General features: G+C 39.9%; 2 protein-coding genes across 4 annotated transcripts in view; both read right to left on the bottom strand.

Annotated features, from left to right (window-relative positions):
* Nucleotides 1-643: 643 nt before the first annotated feature.
* SOD2 (superoxide dismutase 2) lies at nt 644-10,358 on the bottom strand. 2 transcript variants are annotated; one of them, XM_050895115.1, is made up of 5 exons: nt 10,306-10,358; nt 8,929-9,131; nt 4,457-4,573; nt 2,878-3,057; nt 644-1,536 (listed from the first exon to the last, which is right to left on the bottom strand). In XM_050895115.1, exons 1-5 carry the CDS (start codon nt 10,332-10,334, stop codon nt 1,391-1,393), a joined length of 675 nt encoding a protein of 224 aa, XP_050751072.1. In that variant the 5' UTR covers nt 10,335-10,358; the 3' UTR covers nt 644-1,390. The 2 variants fall into 2 exon arrangements, with proteins under 2 accessions (XP_050751072.1, XP_050751074.1); XM_050895117.1 differs by having other exon boundaries at nt 646-1,536; nt 8,929-9,128; nt 10,306-10,325.
* A 3,409-nt stretch (nt 10,359-13,767) lies between these two features.
* Nucleotides 13,768-17,178, bottom strand: part of WTAP (WT1 associated protein) — a 29,655-nt gene continuing 26,244 nt past the window's right edge. Inside the window, exons 7-8 of one of the 2 annotated variants that reach the window (XM_050895114.1) lie at nt 16,903-17,057; nt 13,768-14,997 (exon numbers count right to left, since the gene is read on the bottom strand). In XM_050895114.1, coding sequence (XP_050751071.1) covers nt 14,414-14,997; nt 16,903-17,057 — 739 coding nt within the window. In that variant the 3' untranslated portion in view covers nt 13,768-14,413. Of the gene's footprint in view, nt 14,998-16,902; nt 17,058-17,178 lie in introns of those variants that run through there. The other variant, XR_007766317.1, reaches the window with a different exon arrangement.

The following is a 17,178-nucleotide window of genomic DNA, read 5'->3' as shown; positions in this document are numbered from 1 at the left end:
AGACTTAAGCAGAAGCTCAAGCTGCATATCTGAGATGAGAACTAGGCCTAGAGAAAAAGTATCCCACAGTAGAAAAAATAAAAAACACTTTAAATGTGAAATAAGCCGTGTTTGCACAACGCACTTTCATTCGCAACAGAGATATCTCACCAGTCACAGCTTTGGTTGGTGACTAAAGACTGTTCCTGTGGTGGTGGTAGTTTCTCTCCCTGCCTCTGCTAACGAAAGGCATTTCTTTCTTTATAAACACTTCTCCCCTTAATCTTACTTGATACTTCAAAACAGCAGCCTAGCACTATGGTAGTGTAAGCCTATTCCTTGTTTCCCTGAGAATCCATCCTGAACTTAAAGGAGCGTGTACACTGAGAAAGCTCAAAGAAAACTCATGCACAAGGTACTATGTATGTCCAGTAGCATCCACTCTGAAATACCTGCAACAAAATTAGCAAAAAAACCCAAAACACACCAACCATTTCTTGTATTTTTCAAGACGTTTTGGGCATGCTCCTTTACACCAGACAGCACTTCGTACCCACCTCAAGCATTAAGTTTAACTTGTTATAACTGCTTCAGGAACACAGCTACACAGACACAATTTATACTTGATATATGCATGTAATCAGTCTCTCAAGTTAAAGGATGTTTTAGGATATACTTGAACAGCTAGTATGAAATGAGTATCACATGCTCTCATTCAGTTCCTATATGAACAATTTAGTCTGACCCAGTACTGTAATCTCTTGCCCAAGGTAACACTTCAAAAGCTCGTGCATCAGTGCAATTCCTGGATCTCTTACATGAGATCTTCATGTAGGGGTAGGGACGACTGAAGACAGTCAAGTCAGGCAGGCACAGCAACGCCTATTTCTGCTTTCACCTCTCTTTTTAATCTGTAAGAAAGCTCCATAGCCTGTAATACAGCAAATTACAAAAGGCGTTTCTCTTCTCCAGTCATTGTTAAATCAAGTAACTGGACCAGCTATTACTAAAAATGAGTCTCCTACAGACAGTTATAGAAGATTCTTCTTTTGAGTTTTATTTGTTTATAGCAACATTAGTACACGTTTCCACTTAGGTATTTTAGTGCAACAAGGAAATCCATTACCTCATTAAGCTTCAGCAAGGTGATTTATGTTTCTGTATGCAACGGGAAGGACTATTTAAAGTGTCTCCCTTTGTTGCACAACAGTTTAAAGCTTCAAAAATCTAAGTAAATACCTCTCACAGAATTAAACAAGCAGACATTTTGCTTGATTATGAAATGCTTTTGTTGGATGAGCGAAGTGTTTTCTGCAGTAGAGCAATTCATTTGTAAGCCACAGGCACTACTACAAGAGTGGTATCAGAGTAGAAGTGGTGACATTTTAGTAGTCTGTGCAAGAATTCCACTCTACTTTTTGCAAGTTGCGTATCTTGAAGATACATTTTCCCAGTTGATCACATTCCAGATGGCTTTCAAATAATCAGGTCGAACATTTTTATACTGAAGATAATAAGCATGTTCCCATACGTCGATTCCTAGCAAAGGAATGAGACCTGTAAAAAAAAGGGATAAATTTTGTAAATCTATGAAAATACGCTTTACATGTAAAGTCTTACATGACATCCCCAAGCTGTACCCAATTTCTGAGTCTTTATCTGCAGGAAGACAAAGAGCTCTCCAGCACACAGGTGCTTATTTCAACATTTTGCAGAACTGTTTGCCCTCCACACATACACACTGCATAAACTGAAAGAGCTGATTAAGATAAACAACTATGAATACTCTAGAACTGCCTTGAAGACATAACTGAAACCAGATGAAGTAATTTTTGAAAGGTTTACATCTTTTGCACAGTTATGCAAGCATTTTCATGAAAAGTTACACCATGGAGTCTCTTGCCATGCCGGTTTGCTTCCAATATTTTAATTACAAGTTATTCATTAAGTGTCTAATTACTTTCCTTGCTTTTGTGCTAAAATATCCTTCTCACTGAATTTTTAATGGGGAGTTTTCATGGGGGGGAGGGGTGATATTTACCCCCATTATGCTGTATGTCCCTATACTAAAAATTCCCCCCGCCCCCTACTGATAAGCAATACACAGACTGCTGACAATACATGAAATTCCTTGCCATTCTCTATGAATTCTACAGAACATGTTTTAAAGATATCTGTAATAGGATTTGGATAAACAGCCACTGCAGGCAGGATTCTCATCGGCCATGACCTCTTCCCTCTGTGGTGTCCAGCCTGCCATCATCACTTCCATGTCTCTCTAAGCAAGTCAAAATATCTTCAAAAGTGATCATTGCCAGTATTACGCTGCTTGCCTAGCTGTAAGATTTATCCACATCCAAGGCTGATTTAATTGACACTCATTACTCTTTACCAATATTAAAGAAGCAGATTATAAGCCTTCCATTTTAAATCCAGCCTACATAGTAACAAGAGTTACTACGTACACCTTCCCCTCTCCTGTTGTCTGGCCTACACTGACAGTTCTATGAATAGCCCCTCTGCCAGAGAAAACAATCTAAAGGCAGGAGGCTTAATCTTCCTCGATACAGGCAAGCTACTCCAGTTACTCAAAAATAATCCAAAGAAGCCTAAACTAAAACTACTGTCTAAGAGAGAGTGCTTTCACAATATGCCCCATCTATTTCCCCTTGGACTAGACAGACTTTAAACCCTACTGCTCTTCACAGGTTTAAGTCCTGCTTTAACAAATGCCGTTTTAAAAACTGCAACTGTTTTTCACTTCTGCTAGTAGTGACATTCGGTTTTCCAACCCTACTTATCCAGCAATTTCTTCTCAGCAGTTTTCCAAACCCCTTTTCAGATCTCATACACTTGCCTATGAAATCTACAAAGAGAAGCAGAGTGAAGAAACCTGACCTGTTGTTCCTTGCAAAGGGTCTTGATTTGCACAAGCTGCTATTTGTAGGCGGCCCTGCTCTTTGTTATAGCCAAGCCACCCCCAGCCTGATCCTTGAACACCAACTGATACGGCTGTCAGTTTCTCCTTGAAGTTTGCGAAGGAACCAAAGTCACGCTTGATGGCTTCCATCAATTCTCCTTTAAAAAAAGCACAGAGATCACAGAACTTCAGGTACTTAAAATCTTTCAATCTCCAGATATCACCTGGAAATAGAAGCAAAGAGGAGCAGAAGCATTTGGGCTCTGTGGGAAGGAAGTGTCTAGACAAACAGAGTAGTTGCATCATTAATTAACAGTTCTGTCCCAACCTGCTTAAGGGCAAGCAGACTGGAAAGAAATTAGTGCAGTAGTCAAACATGCTGTCCTCAAAGACACAGTCAGGGTGCTATCAACTGGATATTCAGGAGCTGAGTTGACATTCTTGTCTAAAAGGAAAGGGAACACCACAGAGGAGTAGGAAAGAAGGTAAGGAGCTAGTTTGCGTATCTAAAAGGACAACACTATATGGCTGTGATTTCTTTGTCTTAGTACAAAGAAATATTTGGACATCTTTAATATCAGTATAATGAACCTACACATAGTAAGAGGTATTTAACCACTTCCCTCAGATTTTAGATTTACATCTGCTTCTACAGTTTAGTCTATTTGATATGGATAAGTAGGCTCTGTGATTAGATCCCTTCTTTATTATTATTAAGCTAATCTGTGCTGGGGCAACGGGAACAGAAACTAGAATTGTTCAGCGTAACAATGCACTGTCAAACTACTTCCTTTCCCCTACACCCTAGCCCACTTGTGGTTTTCAGATACTTAAGTGTTTGCTCAAAACCTGAAGGTGTCTACGCTCCTTTCTAATTAGCTTTCTAATTAGCATGTATAAGAATACTTCATACAGTGCAATGCTGGAGAATTCTTCATTCCTTCCACCTTCAGGTGGAGTGTACAAAGCACTTGTACCAATTTACAGACAGGCATATAAACCTCATTCAAAAACCCTCAAGTTTATCACAGCAGTTTTGTGAGATCTGTATTATAGGGCCTTTACCTTTAATTGCAGGTCACTTGTGGATAATCACTACTCTGTCCTCCCAAAGGGGCTTTCTTCCTTCAGGCTTTAATTGCTAAACTATCCTTATTCAAATTGGAGCATAAACCCAGCCACTAGGTTGAGTGTCTGCAGCACATTTCTTCCCTTTCTGTGAACCAAGTACGTATGGCAACTTAATTAGCATAGCTTTGTACAACTATTTTCTCTTATGAAGATGGAAACGACAATATACAGCAATAGCCAAGTATTTTGCAATGTACACATAATTAGCTTTAGAAATTAAAAATACTTAGCGCATGGCTAGCTTTTTATATTCTTGGCTTGCATCCAAAAACCCTGAATTCCTCAGAATTGTCATAACTGTCATATAGAAAGGCAAATTAACTCTGAAAAATAAAGATCCTTTAGACTCTTTCAAAGAGAGAAAAGATCGTCAGTTCTACTGGTCAATTAAAACTGATGCAATAAACCATTGTAACAAGCACTAACCTTTAGGCTCTCCTCCTCCATTAGGAGCAAGGTTTGTCCAGAAGATGGTGTGATTGATATGACCCCCACCATTGAACTTCAGTGCAGGCTGAAGTGACACCTGAGCTGTAACATCACCTAAGGATGCAGAAGACAAAAATACATAAACAAAAACATCGTCATCACCACTGTAGTCACTAAGTGGCCACTAGGCCTCCATCAATCTCCAAAATCTTTCAAGTCTTACTAGCCTGTAACACGTCTATGGAAAACATAAGGTTTATGACTGTTATCCATATTTTAGATAGTCACTGACAAACTACAATAAAGATTTCTTTATCTTTGACCTTTTCTTATGCTGTAATGATATGTGACCTGGCAATATTGCAACTATCAGGCAACCCATACCACACATATAAGATCTACTGTGATTCTACAGCAGAATAAAGCAACTAGTACAGCCAGAACACTTTAAGGACCCAGCACTTGTAAATTGCTCAGTATTACCACTACAAGACAAGAACATTGTTCACCCATTAGCTCACTCATTTGCAAACTAAGAATTTTTAAATTTCTTAAACAATTTACAGGGCACACAGTTTGTGCGTGAGAGAAAGTTCACTTTCTCTTTTTCGTGAGAGAAAGCTCACCGAGTACAGTGAGCACATACACCAATAAAATGTTCTCCTCCCTCCTATTTTTTGTTTTGGTTTGGTTTTTTTGGAGGGAGGTACTTTGCAGGAAGAGATAGTGACCCAGATCATTTTACTCCACACAGCAGAACCCTGCATCTGAAATCAAGATCAGCCAGCCTTGTACTTCCTCCCTCTCCAAAACGTCATATTCCTTAAAGAATTCACTGGTGCCTTGTGCCTCTAAATGGTGTTGCACCACTTCAACACAAGTGTTTTGAATGCTATTTTGGCTTTTAAAAGAACTGAAACATTTCAAAGGTTTTTGAAGCTTTTTCCACCACTCCAATACATTCTCTAATAACAAATCAGTGGGGGCAACTGTTTCCTTCACTCCCTCAGGAATGAGTGGTAGAAATCTTCCTATAGCAATAAATAAGTCGTCTTAACAGAGACAGGAAGGCAAGCAACAAAGCAGTAGCACACCTATTACTAAGGTTTTAATACAGGATTCCATGTTCTCAGCATCTCCTCATACCCTTCAGAAACTACAGACGGGTACAGGACTGGAACAAAGCATCCAATGCAGTTACTAAAAACACTATCTGCTCAATTCAGGTATCAAGGATGAGACATCTCTGATACCCACTCAAATGGCATCTTCGGGACATTTTCCTTGAATTTTGCGTGCCTTAATGACACTTTTAAGTTCATCCAGAGCACACAGCATATCACAAGCCAGAAATCCAAAAATAACCCAGAATGTCCTTAATGTCCTCATCACTCTTTATTCCACCATTCCTCAGAGGAACCTATTCCTCAGGACCTCTAGGAACCAGAGATGGTGCTTGACCATTGTCCTTAAAACACAGTATTTGCGGTGCTGTCAGATCAGTCCTGCTGAACTTTGCACTGGAAAAGACAATGGAAAAAAAAGTAACTTGCCCTTAAGTTACAGCGAAAGTACCTTGGAATTTATTTGTATACAGAGTCCCCAGCCTTTGCTCCAGCTTATCACACTCCTCAACACAGCCACAGCGGACAATTCAGTAAACCAAGACAGGCAGCTTAAAGGTGTGCAAGAGACTAGTCAGCTCAGTTTCTCAGTCTACCAAGAGCCATTTGTTTCCTTGTAAGACTACTTAAGTAAAGCACCACAAGTCACAAGATAGTCAGAAAAGAGCAAGGAAAATTGTGGTAGGCACAAGTTTGCACTGAAAATAAGTTTCAAGTTTATATCTTTCAATTAGCAAATCTTGCACATTTTGATGGACCAGTAGTCAGAAACAGCTTATGCTGAAACAAATGAAGTCCTGTGCTGCACCCTATCACAGAAGTGCATACTCATTTTCAAATGACCTCACAACATAAGCCAACAGGACTCAACTCAGGACAGCTTTTATTTGAGTTTTCTAAGCAGATATAGATAGGTGAAGAGCATGTTAAAGATAATCCAAAGATAATATTTTACTTTCTATTGCTGAACAAAAGCCATTGACAAGGTTCTGTTATCCAGAAGAGACATTAGATAGTGATCTGACATGCTATGTAACCCAACACTGAAATGCAGCACAGAAAGATTTTTGATCATGCTCAGTTTTTAAGTATGGAAAAAGAATGACAATACTGAGAGAATGAGGTAGCAGTTCAGACTTTGCCCTTTCCTAAAGCCTGGTCTTAGAAGTTGTCCTGGTTTCGGCTGGGACAGAGTTAACTCTCTTCTTAGTAGCTGGTACAGTGCTGGGTTTTGGATTTAGTGTGAGAATACTGCTGATAACACTCTGATGTTTTAGTTGTTGCTAAGTAGTGCTTGTCTTAAGCCAAGGATTTTTCAGTTTTCCATGCTCTGCCAGCAAGCAGGTGTGCAAGAAGCTGGGAGGGAGCATAGCTGGGGCAGCTGACCTGAACTAGCCAAAGGGGTATTCCATACCATGGAACATCATGCCCAGTATATAAACAGGGTGGAGTTGGCCGGGAGGCGCGGATCGCGGCTCTGGCATTGGTCAGCGGGTGGTGAGCAATTGTATTGTGCATCACTTGGTTTTTTCCTCCCCCCCTTTGTTTGTTATATTCCTTTTCATTACTATTATTATTATTATTATTATATTTCATTATTACTATTGTTAGTATTATATTTTACTTTAGTTATTAAACTGTTCTTACCTCAACCCACGAGTTTTACTTTTTTTTCCCTTTCCTCCTCCTCACCCTACTGGGAGGGGGAGGGGGAAGCGGCTGTGTGGTGCTTAGTTGCTGACTGGGGTTAAACAACAACAGAAGTTTTTCTAATGCGGGTCAAAATACTACACACAGTACACCGGAATACCAATTAGGGGGGAAAAAAAATCAAACCAAACCAAAACACACACTCACAAATATCTCAAGTAAGTATTCGTCTGCTTTGGTGCGCATGACCACCTCCAATACATTATCCATTTGCAAAATAATGCCTGCAAAATCCTTAAAGAAAGATTAACCTCTAACTCTAGATAGACCACTTCCAACAGCAAGCAATGAGACGCTACCAAAGGATAGTATTTTTAAAAAACACCTCAAAGGATCCACAACACTGCAGATGTTTCTGCTAACCAGAAATTCTGCCTCCACTAGTGGCTGAAGCCTTGGTCATTAAACAGCATTAGTAACAGCCGCAGCAGATAACACTGTTCTCTTCTAGTTCAGGTTCTCTCCTCAATTGTGTTTGCACTAATTAAATCTCCAGAATACAACTTCCCTGGATCCATCACTGGGAGGACAAGGCACCAGCCAATCTTGATTGCCTGATTCTTAATCGAATTTAATTACTTCATTAATTTAGACTGCACAAGTTATTTTTAGGCTTACTTAGGCACTTGAAAAATCTCTAAACTTTCACAGGTAACCAACATTCTCTGTTCAAGCACATTGGCAATTAGCAAGGGATACAGGGTTCAAGTTTACTCAGATATTGACAATTCTCACTTTCATCCAAGCCCAAGCAGTTAAATTACACTATGAAGCCACCTAGCAATCAGACAGAAGTGAGTCTATACAGTTATCACTTCTTAGAGGAAAATATTCCACCTTCTTAAAAAGATATACATGTTATTTCACACATTTTCATCAGTCCAACTGAAAGAAGATTTGAAAAAAAGCATTTCACATGTTTCAGTGCAACCCTGCTACAACTGTAAAGTTTTCATAGAAGTCAGCGTATCTCAAGATTCAATTTGAGATCTTAACAAAAAATTCCATGATGGCTTGCTGCATATTTTAGTGTCTCACACTGGCACGAGACCTACATGACCCCTTAATGTGACCCAGTGGCATAACTGACGCCCAAATTCAGATCTCTTCACTGGGTGTTGTATACGTTAACTGCACATTTGTCTTACCTCTATTTGTAGGCGACTAAGATCATTTCACAAGAATCAGCAGAGCATCTGATGTGAAAACCATCAAGGTGCACAAATTTTACTTTATATAAGTTTGTTACTAACCTTTCATTACAAAGTATTTGTTTAGTAAAATGACTGCAATTTCCTATTGACTCAGTCTTTGGTTCAAGTTACTAATGTAAACATGGACTAAATACACAACAATCAATTAATTTTCTTCTAGTTTTACAGTACTACAGAGAACAGAATTCATGCTTTTTAGTTACATCTAGTTTCCAATTATCAGCACTACTGAAGCTTACAATGAAAGCTTGTTCCTAAAAATATTTCACTTTATTAAAAAAAAAAAAAAGCTTGAATTACATAATCCAAAACTTTTAAAAGAAACTATTTCCCCTAGAAAGAAGGGCTATCCATTTTTTTTCTCCTATATCATCTATGTCAACAAGCTTCCATCTCATCCGTTGACTGTGGATATACAAACCTTTTGCCAGTGCCTCTTTGTATTTCTCCTCCGCAACATTCAGGTTGTTCACGTAGGTGGCATGATGTTTGCTGTGGTGCAGCTGCATGATCTCTGCATTAATATGAGGTTCCAGAGCACCATAGTCATATGGCAAGTCAGGAAGAGTGTGCTTTTGCCTAGAGATCAAGCATCCCAATGGTGCTATCGACTTGGCACTGCTTCTAGAAGAGAAAACACAGAAGGAAGTAGTCTTATTCAGTACTTGGGCTTTACCACTGAAGCAGACTGAAACCATGACTGTTACAATCAGCTGCTTTAAGTACACAGGGTGATATCTTAGGTAAAGAAGTCAAATTTCCATTTTTCAAGAGCTCAAAGCAAGCACACTCTGTAGCTTAGTTGCAAAGATGAATTCACATTAAAAAGTCACAGATACAGGGCTTCACAATGTAAAGCTGCCACTTCTCAAACTGAGCCCCCCAAGCCACTGCAGAGTCACATGCCCTCCCACACATGCAGGCAAGGCAAGGTGGGGATAGGAATGGAAAGCCAGCAGTAACATGCTGACATTCAAAGTTTCACCTAATCTTTATTGATTAAAAACAGAAGACAACATGTCCCTGAAGTGTCCTTCCCTCACTATCCACAAGGACCCTGTACTGGGAAGTAAAAAGACTGAAAAACCCACGCAGCCACCGGGTTCCCAGGACTGAACCTCTCTAGCATTAACGCCAACACACGTGCTTCCCTGTCCCTATGGTGGGTACCAGAAAACCACACGCCGTGTGATGACAGGGCAGCCGCGATGTCCAGCACAGAAAACCATGCAGGTTCTGGCTACCCTTCCCCATTTTAATACCTCACACTTGTGAGGTACATGACAACAGACATGACAACAACCACGATGAAAGGAGAACTGCTGGGCCAGGTCAACCGCTGAGGCCCTTTTACGTTTCGCTAGTGACCTTGGCATAAACCAGGGACAAACCAAGAGCAAAACCCTCGGGGCCCTGAAGAGCGGCTGAGTGCGGCGACCCTGGCTAGCAACGACGAGAGGATCTGGCAGCACCGTACCAGACGACGAAAGCCCCTCGGCGGAGGACAAGGGCAGAACCTGGGAGGGTGAAAGCACAACCGCCAGCAGTCCCTCGGCCGCGCTGCTGCCCGGGCCGGCGCCGAGCCCTGCGGGGCAGTCGGCAGCAGCGCGACCTCCCTCCTCCCGAAATGGCGAGGAGCCGCTGAGGGGCGAGGAGGGGGCGACCCCACCGCCGCCTCCTCCTCCCCTCCTGCCCACCTCTCAGCCGCGGAGGGCGAGGGCGGTCCGGCCGGCCGCCTCACGCTGCGGGGCTCTAACCGACATTACGCTCCCCCACCCCTCCGCAGCACAGCTCTCACCTGCCCGCCGAGGCAAAGCGGTACAACATGGCGGCTCTCTCGCGGCCGGGCGCTACACCGACGGCGCAACCGCGTCTTGGCGCAACCGCGTCTTCGCCCGCCCTCGGCGCCGCCCGCCCCGTCGCCGGCCCCCGCTGGGGCCGGCGACGGGGCGGGCGGCGCCGAGGGCGGGCAGCTGAGGGGGCTGAGCTTCGCCGAGTGGCAGTTGACGCAGTGCTGTAGCCATCCTATTTCTGCAAATTGAGAATACCACCATTTTTTTTTAACAATCTGCGTAGCACAGTGCCATCAACAGAACCGTTGTAGAGAGCCGTTATCTTAAAACTCAGGCCGTCAGTACTGCAAGCCGAGGTGAAGCACCGCTGAGGAGGAGGACTAGCTTAAGAGGAGTCTCTACCAAGCAGAAAAATGCCTGCCAGGAGCTTCTCCGTGTTGTACGGCTGTTGGGCACCAGAGAGGATACAGCAGCACAAGACACCTGTATTAAGCTCTGAAAACCTGCCTGGCAAAGACATGCTTCTGTCAGTTTACTGACAGGACCAGCAGCGCTTACAAATACCTTTTCAGCTATTTTGTCTATGACTTACCTTTTTTGGTTCATTTCTGTTCTTTTCCTCATTTTTTGTGTGCATCTTGTTTCCCAGCATCTGTTTTCCTCTTGGTAGCAATTCAATGGCCTTTAGTGCTGATGAAAATCCTTCATTCGGGTACCTTAACCCCATCAGCTAAAATAATTAGTATAGTTAGTGCAAATGAGTTCAAAGACCCTTAAAAATTGGTTCTCCAGAAAGGTCAGTGAGAACTCTTCCCTCAGAGTTAGGAGGCACTCTGCAGACAAGACAAACATTAGGTAAAATTTGAGTTGTATGGAAATCATCTCTGCGACCACAAAACCCTCAATCTTTTGGTTTTTGTCGTTTTCAATAAACATGTATATTCTAAGATCTTACAGAACCCACGCTTACCAAACCATAAAAACACAAGTTACAAAAATTCAGTGGGGGTTAGGTCTGAACAACCTTGTTGAAAATAAATTACCTTATCTTGGAAATTGCCAGGAAATCCACCTGGAGAGACCCAGACAGGGCATCTCAGCCCACTGTGAGGCACAGGACAGTAGTGTGTGTCCATCCCCCTGCTTCTTGACAGACCCTAGAAAACCACATTAATTTAGTTTCACCTATCAGCCTGCGGTACTCTCTGGAAATCCGAGCGGTGAAAAGAACTGCTTTATCAATAGATACGATAAAAGGTGAATTGTCCGAAATCAATGGGAGGTTTGGAAACAAGATTTCACCCTGAATGCTGAAAATATATACAGCAAGATTCAGGCAGTATCTAATTTTAGAGAGGAATATGTTGCATTTATTGGTGATCAATAACATTTCATCTTTTGTTAAAATGAACCAACTACATTCAGGATTATTAAATGTCATAATATAGGCATTGACAGCCAGACAAGAACATGAATATTACAGGTTTTTGCATTTCTATATGTATTATTATACTGCAATTCACTAATGCTTTGCAGTAAGTGTTCCATGAAACCAAGTTATTAACTGGTGCAGTTGCTGGGTTGCTTTCATTTGGGGGTGGAAATCAAACAAATAAAACATCCCAGCCTGCTTATTTAGAAGATACCCTCAAAGCAGAGAATGACAAGGGGAATGGCTTACCTTGCTTAACTTCTAGTCTGAGGGTATAATTTGTATTTCTAATTTTTTTTTAGCTCTTTAGCTAAGCTTTAATTTTTTACTATTTAAAAATTAAGTCCCACACACTCTTGAGAAAATTAAAATCTCTATATGAGGTTTTAAGACACAAATGTCCCATAGTAACTGACAGATTTAAGTAACAAGCTGTCACCACCTGAAAGCTATGCATTTTTTTTTTACCTTAGCACAATTAATAGCAATTACTGCAACTACAAAGGTATTTTACATCCTTCTAATTCCTTGTAGTAGATGAAAAGATGTCTACCATTTTCTTGGCATGAGTTGCTTTCGTATTTCAGACTGAGATTTGAACCATGACCACAGATTTCCCCACAAGACTTTTTACCATCTATATTATCAGATAAAGCCATTGTCATAATCTTTTACCAGCATTTTAAGCTTCTTACAAATATTATATTCTACCATATACAGGATCCGGGATGTACATATACACACGCTATGGACAATCAAGCAATACAATACTAAGACCAAATATAAATCACCAGCAACTACACATCTAAATCACCATCAGCAATTTTTGTAAAGTACAAATTACTTCGGGTGCCAGATGCTGGTACTTTTTTGTATAGATACTTGTCACTTCCCTTTCATGCATTCAACTAGTAACTGCTATTTTTCAGGCAATGACGACTAAAGTAATGTTCAAAAAACAACCAGGTATCACCGATGGCATTTACGCTTCCGGTGACAACTACGAAGTGGTTTTAATACATTTAAGTGAACCTTATGAAATTAAAACAGCAGTGGTACATGGACTAGCATGTCTCTAACAGATGACAGCAGCTAGTAGTATTTTAATTACATCCATTTGTCTTGGACAATACTAGTGCAGATGCTAGTTCTCATATGCCACTTAAAAATGGCACCACAGAAACCGTTCTGTAATCTAGGAATTTATTATGACTGTGTAAATCTGAAACAAATTCAGGTATGTCCTAGAACTTTGGAGAAATACTGCTTTCAAACAACAAGAATCTCACTGTTTCCACAGTGAATTGCAAAGCTATAAGCTATTTACTATTGTTCTAGTGGCTACATGTAAGATAATTTTGTTAGACAAGATTCGCAGGTAGAAAAATGTTGAAACTGGACTTAAGTCTACCCAAAAGTATACTGCTAAGTACTTTTATTTTCCCTTTGAACAGTGCTTAAAGGCCAGTGCTTTTTCATCTCCTTGCTTATGTGCTACCATCACTAAACTAGTGGATAGAAAATAACCACCACAAATTCAGGTTCTGAGAAATTCATAACACATTGCTACTCAACAATAAAAGTATGCTTAAAGGTAATTTTTCATTCTCTGCACCTGTTAAGTCATCAGTTCCCTCAGGTAGGCATTTAAAACCAACAGGAGTTACATCTGGTTTAAGAGGCTGAATTACTAACTCCTTAAAGTTTTGTAGTTTAATTTGTATATTTACCTATTGGATACTTCTAGATTTTTAGGGGGTTTTAATCTTTACAAAAGCCAGGTTCCAATTCTAAGGTTTACTTTATTAACTTTCTCCTCTTTTCCTCCCCCCCCCCCCTTATCTGCCAATAAGGAAAAAAGCTGTAGAATAAGCACTATCAGGCTGGCCTGAAATTAGTATGATAGTACACACCTGTAACTTCAGGTATTTGGCATAAGCTGTATCAGATAGGATTGACACAGGAACAAATTCAATAAAAAAAGTACTGTAAATACACTGCATACAAATAAGCCATGTAAGCCAATGCAGAACAATGAGGAAATTACATTATTAAAAGTTTTTATTTAGGTTTGGTCAGTACAGGTAAGATAATATTGGAGTCACAGAGCAATATGCATAAACAGGATACAACAGTTCTTAAAAACTGAGTAACTATGCACACAATTCATAAACATTCGGTCACCTAAGGAGAAAATGCACAGATGTATGGTGGGAAAAACTGTAATTAACACTGAAACTACTACAGGACTCCTTCAGTAAGTCCATCTTTTAGTGATAAAACTACTGTACTGGGCAAACTTGGCAGTCAAACCCACAGCTATTATGACAAATCTTGAAGGTGGTGTAAGTATAACAGTATGAGTAAGAATGCCCTTACACAGCACAGGTTCTAGATATACACAGATTTGTACAGACATCATTTATGTTATACTTTATGGAAATAATTTCCATTTCAACTTCACATTAACTCATATAAAAATAACTTGAGCTACACAAACGTCCTTTTAGCAACATTCAACGTAATTAACTGTTAAAATTTCCAAAGTGGCAGAGGTATTGAAGCAAAAAGAAACCCACAAAAAGGCAAAATTGTGACAAGTATGCACTAATTTAAACGGCTTCTGGACAGTATCCTCTCCCAATTTAAATGACACTGTATAAAAATGTTGCAGAAAAATGTTACAAAACTGAACCCTGCACATTTACACTGGAGTCCAAACCATTCTGGACATGACGAGAACCCACAGTTCTGTTACCTTTCATGCTCACTGTTTTCTCCTCTTGAGGATCATGATTGGAGTCTGTGTCATTTGAGTGGTGAGTGAGAGAGTTTTCACTGCCAGTGGGAGAGTCTACACTTTCATACCCAGTACTGAGTTGGTTTATGTAGCTACCACTTCCTCTACCAGTTCTATCTTCAGAGTGGTTGGACAGCTTATTACCATTCCCTGGAGAAGCTGGGAAGTCATCTTCTGTGCTGCTACCCTCCCTATAAAATCCAGGCCCAGACGTCCGCTGATGGGAGGAGCTACCATTGCTTGGTCCGTTTGCCAGACGGCTGCAGTCTTTACCCACAGCCTCTCCCTGGTCTGTAGGCTCAGAAGATGGAGTCCTGCTGGTACCTGGGTTGGAGGCCTGGGACTGCTGCTGCTGGTACTGCGCCAACTGCTGGCGAGTCTCCTTCAACTGCTGCTGAAGAACTAGAATGGTACTCTGCATACCCTCTACCTCCTCATCAAGCTGGATGATGAAGTCATTCAATTCTATATAAAGAAAACACATTTGTTGCAAATACTTAATAGCCCATATACAGCTTGAATCTCAGACAAAAAAATTTAAAATCCTGTAACTCAACATTTTATGCTGAAACTTTTCAACAGGCTGTTTTTCAGCCATCAGGTATGCACTGGTTTTGATACTCTGCCTCTGAAGGAGGAAATGCTGAACTATCATCTACACGCTTTTTATACTGCTACTCAGAATATATGAGGAGAAATTAATTTCTGGGCAAGAAGTGAGGATATTTGGAAAACAGCTCAATTCCAGCAATTAATATTTTGCAAGTCAATCCTCGTGTATCTACTTTTACTCAAGTATAAAACCTTAGCAAAAACACTGTAAAAGTGACCCTGAACCACATCTGTATATAACAGATCTGAAGAATTAAAAAAGCCTATTCAGTAACAAAAAAAAGATTTTAGTCACATTTCATGGAAGTTTCAGCTCTTACTGTTTTTAATCCTTTAAATCCTGCATAACAGAACACTAACATACTTTCTTACCAACAAAACTGTTAACTAATTCCACAGAGTGTTTTAGTACTCATGTACCAAGAAAAAAAGATTTTACAATTAGGACTGCATCTTGGAGCAAAACAAATTTGACCTGAAAACAGTAAAAGAAACACTGATTCCCTTAGTCTTCAATTCAACTGCACCATTGATATGATGGAGCAAATAAAAAGCAAACTGCTTATTATTATAAAAATTCATAAAGTGTTCTTGCTGCTATGGAAAAAAAATCATTAGGAAAACTGCTATTGCAGGATTATCATCGTCTGTTCATACGGGGAAGAAGCAGTAGGGGCTAAAGAACACATCTTAGTTCTGGAGCTCACTTTACTGCATTCAAGAGCAGAAATCTTTAAAGAATGTCTACACTTGCTTCAATTATGAACTTTATAAATTTAGATGAAGTGTATTATCTAAATAGTAGTTAAGAAGCAAAAGGGTAACTATTTCAACAACATGTCATTACAGAAAGAATCATTTACCTTAAGAATTCTAGTTATATATTATTTTATACTGCTGCTTTCTCAAAAATATGATCCTATGGGCAGGGCGAAAATCTATCCTTAAAAATACAGGGTATGTCAGGCTTAGATAATGCCAAATCAAGTCTATGCTATCTTACAGACTTCAGTTGTAAACCAAAAGCATATCCAGGTTTATGTGATGTCTAAATAGCTCATGTCCCAAGACTTATTGGAATAATCAGATAACCTACTTGGTAACATTCTACCAAAAAACCACTGATTCTATGCAGAACTCTCAACTGAAGATTTTTTTTAAATTTGCATTTACCCCTCCATTTAAATTATGCAAGAGGTCAGAGTTTATATGTAATTTCAATTTACATTTACAATGCTGTAAAATTTGGACTGTGAACACAATAATGAGATATTTTAGGTCATGAGTTACCCAAGTGCAAAAAAAAAAAATCTATTTTTCTTAGGCATTGTTAAAAAGTTGATTTTTTTAAAAATAATTTCAAAATGAGTCAGAGTTAAAAAGAAGCATTCTGTTCTCAGTGCATGCTTAGCTTCATGCAACGTTAACAGCTTTCATCTTACCAATTCACCAATAATGTGTGCAGTCTAAACATTCCCTATTAAATAGCAAGACCTACAGTACAAAATCTGGCAAATTCAAATTCAAACACTGCATTACTGGAGCAGCATATCCCACCAGTCCCCCAAAGTTAAACTTTTTTGGTTGTTTTTTTTTTTTTTTTAAATTAAGACTACCAGTGAAGACTTAGAATTGTCATATTTTACTCAATACTGCCCTTTCATTCTGGCAAAGATGGTTTTACAGTATGTGTATCATCAGGAAATTAAACTAGCAGAAGTGCAAGGCAACTTCCATTTTCTTAAAAAAATCCCTTACCATCCTGACTGCTTTTAAGTTCCTCACTATATTTCTTCTGTAAAGCCAACTCTGCCTCAAGCTGTGCAATACGTCCTTGGGACAGCTGCCTTCCAAGCTCTTGATTCTCCTGGATAAGCATTCGACACTTCGCCATTAACTTTTTGCCTGTTTGGCTGCAAAGGAAAGAGCCATCTATCACAAAATGAATATAAAACCTTAAGTAATCTTCCTCAGTCACAATTACAGACAAAAAGGAGATGCAATTTCTGCATGTCACAATTCAAGGAACATTAT

The sequence above is a fragment of the Gymnogyps californianus genome, chromosome 3, assembly GCF_018139145.2.
Source record: "Gymnogyps californianus isolate 813 chromosome 3, ASM1813914v2, whole genome shotgun sequence".
NCBI classification, from domain to species: Eukaryota; Metazoa; Chordata; class Aves; order Accipitriformes; family Cathartidae; genus Gymnogyps; species Gymnogyps californianus.
Note: the sequence above shows the minus strand (reverse complement) of the source record. Positions and strands in the feature narration are given on the sequence as shown.

What these genes read in the sequence shown, in the direction of transcription:
- SOD2 (XM_050895115.1), bottom strand. Translation starts at nt 10,334, where the DNA reads ATGTTGTACCGCTTTGCCTCGGCGGGCAG. An exon ending in CGCTTTGCCTCGGCGGGCAG is followed by an intron (nt 9,132 to 10,305) that starts GTGAGAGCTGTG and finishes TTTCTCTTCTAG; the next exon opens with AAGCAGTGCCAAGTCGATAG. An exon ending in TGGAGGAGGAGAGCCTAAAG is followed by an intron (nt 3,058 to 4,456) that starts GTTAGTGCTTGT and finishes CTTTTTTTAAAG; the next exon opens with GAGAATTGATGGAAGCCATC.